This window comes from Castanea sativa, chromosome 9 (assembly GCF_040712315.1).
Source record: "Castanea sativa cultivar Marrone di Chiusa Pesio chromosome 9, ASM4071231v1".
NCBI lineage: Eukaryota > Viridiplantae > Streptophyta > Magnoliopsida > Fagales > Fagaceae > Castanea > Castanea sativa.
The window spans coordinates 12,946,408-12,951,514 of NC_134021.1; the positions used below are offsets into that span (position 1 = coordinate 12,946,408).

At 48.3% G+C, this 5,107-nt stretch overlaps 1 protein-coding gene across 1 annotated transcript; it reads right to left on the minus strand.

The window, feature by feature from the left end:
• Positions 1-331: 331 nt before the first annotated feature.
• LOC142608768 (uncharacterized) lies at positions 332-1,221 on the minus strand. Its single transcript, XM_075780449.1, has 2 exons — positions 802-1,221; positions 332-394 (listed from the first exon to the last, which is right to left on the minus strand). The coding sequence occupies exons 1-2, from the start codon at positions 1,219-1,221 to the stop codon at positions 332-334; spliced, it is 483 nt and encodes a 160-aa protein (XP_075636564.1).
• Between the last annotated feature and the right edge of the window lie 3,886 nt (positions 1,222-5,107).

Consider the following 5,107-nt stretch of genomic DNA (forward strand, 5'->3'; position numbering starts at 1 on the left):
AAGCTTCTGCTGATAATAAGCCATTTGGTCCATAGCAACCTCTCGCCATTCCTCAACCAAATCTAGGCTTTTTTCCACAAGGCCGTCATTATTTTCTGGGCTAAAAGAACTCGTCCTTAGCGTTGGGAAACCAGATTCTAAGGGTATTGCCGCCTCGGCCCCATAAGTCATAGAGAACGGTGTCTCTCCAGTGGATCTGCGCGGCGTAGTTCGATACGTCCATAAAACATGTGGTAGCTCCTCTACCCATCTGCCCTTCGCATCATCCAACCTCTTCTTAAGTCCGCTGACTGCCCATTTCCTTGAGGATAGGCTGGGGTAGAGTACCTGTTTATGATATCCATGTCACTGCAGTACTTCCTGAAGGCTTTGCTATCAAATTGAACTCCATTATCTGAAATAAGCGTGTGGGGCACCCTAAATCTAGTGTAATGTCCTTCCAAATAAACTTCTTGGAGTCGATATCCCTAATATTTGTTAAGAGCTCAGCTTCGACCCACTTGGTGAAGTAGTCAGTCCCCACGAGCAGCCATCTTTTGTTTCCTATAGCTCTCGAAAAATGACCTACTATGTCCAATCCCCATTGAGCGAAAGGCCAAGGACTGGACAGAGGATTAAGGGTTCCCCAGGCTGATGAATGTTGGGGGCGAACCTTTGGCACTGGTCACATTTTCTTGCATAATCCTGAGATTCCCTCTGCATATTGGGCCACCAATATCCCTGAGTCAAAGCCCTATGGGCTAAGGACCTTCCCCTGGTATGGCTTCCACAAATTCCCTCATGCAATTCTTCCAAAAGCACCTCCGTTTGCTCGGGGTGCACACATAGCAAGTATGGTCCAGAGAAGGAGTGTTTATACAATTTCTGATCCTCGAATAGCCAGAAACGAGGGGCCTTTCGATGAATCTTATCTGCTTCAGACTTGTCCTCGGGAAGAATGTCGCTCTTCAGAAAAGATACCACAAGGTCAATCCAACTAGGTCCAGGCCTTATCAGGTGGATACGAGCGGCACTTGCAGTGGTCAGAGTTGGCTCTAGCAAATCCTCGACTAGGATAATCCTAGGTAAACACAGAGCTAAGGATGTCGCCAAGGTAGCCAACGAGTCCGCATGTGTATTCCCACTCCTAGAAACATGTGTAAGGACAAAGGAATCGAATCTAGATTGTAAGCTTCTAACCTGGGTCAAGTATTCCTGCATTCTTGGATCCCTAGCCTCCATGGTCCCTGTCACTTGGCTGACCACCAACTAAGAATTTGAGAGCATATGAACTTCCTTTCCGCCCATCCTATGCACCATGTTCATGCCGACCAAGACCGCTTCGTACTCGGCCTCGTTATTAGTCGCTGAGAACGCTAACCTCAAAGATTTTTCAAAAAAAATTCCCTCAGGGGATATCAAAACGAGTCTGATACCAGACCCTCTCTGGTTAGTTGCGCCATCGACGGACACTTTCCAAATCGAGGGTCCCTTGTTTGTAATCATGCCAACTGGTTTCTCATCCATGTGTGATTCCTTCACAGTTTCTTCCAACAATGGTTCAGCAAACTCTGCCACCAAATCTGCGAGAACCTGGCCCTTCACCGAGGTGCGTGGCATGTATTTGATGTCAAAGGCTCCCAAAATAGTTCCCCATTTAGCCAACCTTCCAAAGTAGTCAGCACTGCGTAACACTAACTTAAGAGGCAGTTAGGTCAAAACTACAATGGTGTGGGACTGGAAATAGTGAGGAAGCTTCCGTGTGGCATGAACTACGGCTAGAAGTGCCTTTTCCAAAAGTAGGTAATGCACCTCAGCTTCATTCAAGGATTTACTAACGTAGTAGACCGGTCTTTGCACCCCACCATCGTCCCTCACGAGGACCAAGCTGACCGCATGGAAGGCCACTGCCAGATTCGCAAACAGGATTTCATCCACCTCAGGCCTAGACATAATGGGTGGTCGGGACAGGTATTCCTTAAGTTGTTGGAAAGCTATAAAGCAATCCTCGGACCATTGGAACCCTTTCCATTTATTCAACAGTTGGAAGAAAGGCCTACACCTGTCAGCTGATCGAGAGATAAACCTGCTGAGAGCAGCGATCATTCCGGTAAACCTTTGAACTTCTTTTGGATTCCGAGGTGGCTGTAAGCCTTGAATGGCCCTGACTTGTGCCGGGTTCACTTCTATCCCTCTATGGGTAACCATATAACCTAGGAACTTTCCGGAACCCACACCAAAAGAACACTTTGAGGCGTTCAGGTGCAGCTTGTACTTTCTAAGTACTTGAAAGGTGTCGTCCAAATCTTTCACGTGCGAAGATATTGTCTTACTTTTCACTACCATGTCGTCCACGTATACCTCAATGGTGTTTCCAAGTTGCAACTCAAACATTCTGGTCATCATTCTTTGGTAAGTAGCCCCAGCATTCTTCAATCTGAACAGCATAACCTTATAGTGATAGTTCCCTGTTGGAGTAATAAAAGCGGTCTTTTCCTGATCCTCTGCTGCCAATGGAATTTGATTGTAACCCTAGAAGGCATCCAAAAAGCTAATCCGAGGGTGTCCGACCGTGGCATCCACAAGCTGATCGATGCGTGACATAGGAAACGAGTCTTTTGGGTAGGCTTTGTTTAAATTTGTAAAGTCCACACATACTCTCCACTTCCCGCTCTTCTTCTTCACCACGACCGTATGTGCCAACCACTCTGGGTAGAAAACTTCCTTTATAACCCCAGCCCTCTTGAGCTTGAGCACCTCCTCTTTAATAGCCTCGGAGTGCTCTTTAGAGGAACGCCGAGGTGGCTGTCTTCTAGGAACAATAGCAGGGTTGACGTTCAAATGGTGACAAATGAAGTTTGGGTCTACCCTCGGAGCCTCATAGGGATCCTAGGCAAAAACATTGATGTTGTCCTTCAAAAACTCCAGCAACTCTATCTTCTCCTGGCATGGTAAACGCATGCCAACTTGAAAGAACCTTTCAGGATCATCGGCTATCAGAAATTTCTCCAAGTCTTCGCACGTGGCTTCCTCTGCTGTCACCACGTCGGGCGCATCCAGAGTTGTTAATTGCTATAAGTCCTTAACAACCGAGGCCGAGAACTCCGTTCCAGCCTGATGTAGTACTGCAGCCGATATGCATTGCCTGCCCACTAATTGGCTGCCCAAAATTTCTTCAATGTATTCTCCCGAAGGGAACTTTACCTTAACATGCAAGGTGGAAGAGACAGCACCCAAAGCGTGCAGCCAGGGCCTGGCAAGGATGGCTGTGTATGGAGAATATGTGTCGACCACAATAAAATCCACTTCAACCGTTTCCGAGCCAGATTGTACGGGCAACCGAATTTGTCCCTTTGGTATAATGGCCTTCCCTTCAAAACTTATTAACGGTGAGTCGTAAGGGGTGAGGTCCTCCAATTTCAACTTTAGCCCCTTAAATAAGTCAGGGTACATAATATCTGCCCCGCTGCCCTGGTCAATCATCACCCTCCTGACGTCATAATTCCCTATCCTTAAAGTGACTACCAAGGTGTCATCATGGGGTTGGATGGTCCCAGCCTTGTCCTCCTCTGAAAATCCCAAAACGGGCAGATTCACTCTGAGCCTCTTCGGTTTCGCGCTTGACTCCTCGGCCCGGGAGTGTGAAACTGCCATCACTTTGGAGGGGCATGAACTAGTCGTGCTAGGTGCAGCGAAGATAACGTTTATCGTTCCCAAGGACGGCCGAGATGAATTATTCTTCTGATTGTTGGAGCCAGACTGACTGCCTTACCCGTTAGGTTGGTATAGGTGCTGCTTCAACTTCCCCTCGCTAACGAGTTGCTCCAAGTGGTTCCAGGGAGTCCGACAATTCTTGGTGGTATGACCCACATCCCGGTGGTACTGGCAAAAGAGATTCTGATTTCGTTTCGCAGGGTCCCCCACCATCTTACTAGGCCATCTGAAGTAGGGTTCCTTACGAACTTTCTCCAACAGCTGGTGCACTGGCTCTCGGAATACAGTATTAACAGCCTGAGGAGTTGCCGAGCCAAGCTGCCCAGAGTAATCTCTCCTCGGCTTATTGTTGTGATATCTGTCCGACCTGAAATCCCTTTTTTTCTGCGGGATAACCTTCTCCTTACCCTTACCCTGCTGTTGGTCTTCTTCCACCCTCTTGTACTTGTCAATGCGGTCCATGAGGCGACGTACACTTCGTACGGGCTTTTTGGTCAAGGATTTCCTTAAATCATGATCAGTGGGGAGGCTCACTTTAAAAGTATTAATTGCCACCTCGTCAAAATCTCCATCTATCTTATTGAACATCTTCCAATACCTGTCGGAGTATGCTTTCAACGTCTCACCCTCCCTCATGGCCATAGATAAAAGTGAATCCAACGGCCGAGGAACCCTGCTGCATGTAATAAACTGTGACGCGAATGCTCTGGTAAGTTCCCCAAACAAGCCGACAGACCCCGATTTTAGGCCATTAAACCATCTCATAGCAACGAGTCCCAAGCTAGAAGGGAAGACTTTGCATATCAAGGTCTCATTGTGAGAATGCACCGTCATTCTCTAATTAAAATGGCTCACGTGCTCCACCGGGTCTGTCCGGCCGTTATAAATGGTAAATGTGGGCTGAGTGAATCGCTTGGGGAGCCTCCCATTCTCAATACTACACGAGAATGGCGATTTGGAGAGTTGGTGTAGCGCCCGGCTCATAGCATCGTTCCCCAAGCCCCTGGAGGGGAGCTTCCTACGCCTGCGGCCTGATAGGTCATCCTCTTCGCAAGAGGTAGTTTTGCTGGGGGGCGACCACGACCTTGAACTGTAACTACCTCCCCGGAATTCCCTAGAAGAATGATCAGATGGGGGTGAAGCACGCCTTCGTCTGACGCGGCGCAGCTTCTTCTTGAGGTGGTTTATTTCCCTTTGCATAGCCTTAGCATCATCTTCATGGGTGGCACTGCCTCCACCGCGGGTATGACTCGCGCCAGGATATATAGTGTGAACGCTCCTCTCTCGATCCCTCCGACGCTCAAGACGTTCGAAAAGATCTTCAGGTTGCGATCCCTGAGATTCTACATGGTGTGAGCCTAAGTCAGCCATGGTGTTCCAGTTCCTTCAACACTAGATTCCCACAGGCTAGAAC

Excerpts from the sequence above, each read along its gene's own strand:
- LOC142608768 (XM_075780449.1), bottom strand. The coding sequence starts at position 1,221 with ATGGAGGCTAGGGATCCAAGAATGCAGGAATACTTGACCCAGGTTAGA. Across the intron at positions 395-801 it reads TGCACCCCGAGCAAACGGAG|ATAATGGAGTTCAATTTGAT; the intron begins GTGCTTTTGGAA and ends CGCTTATTTCAG.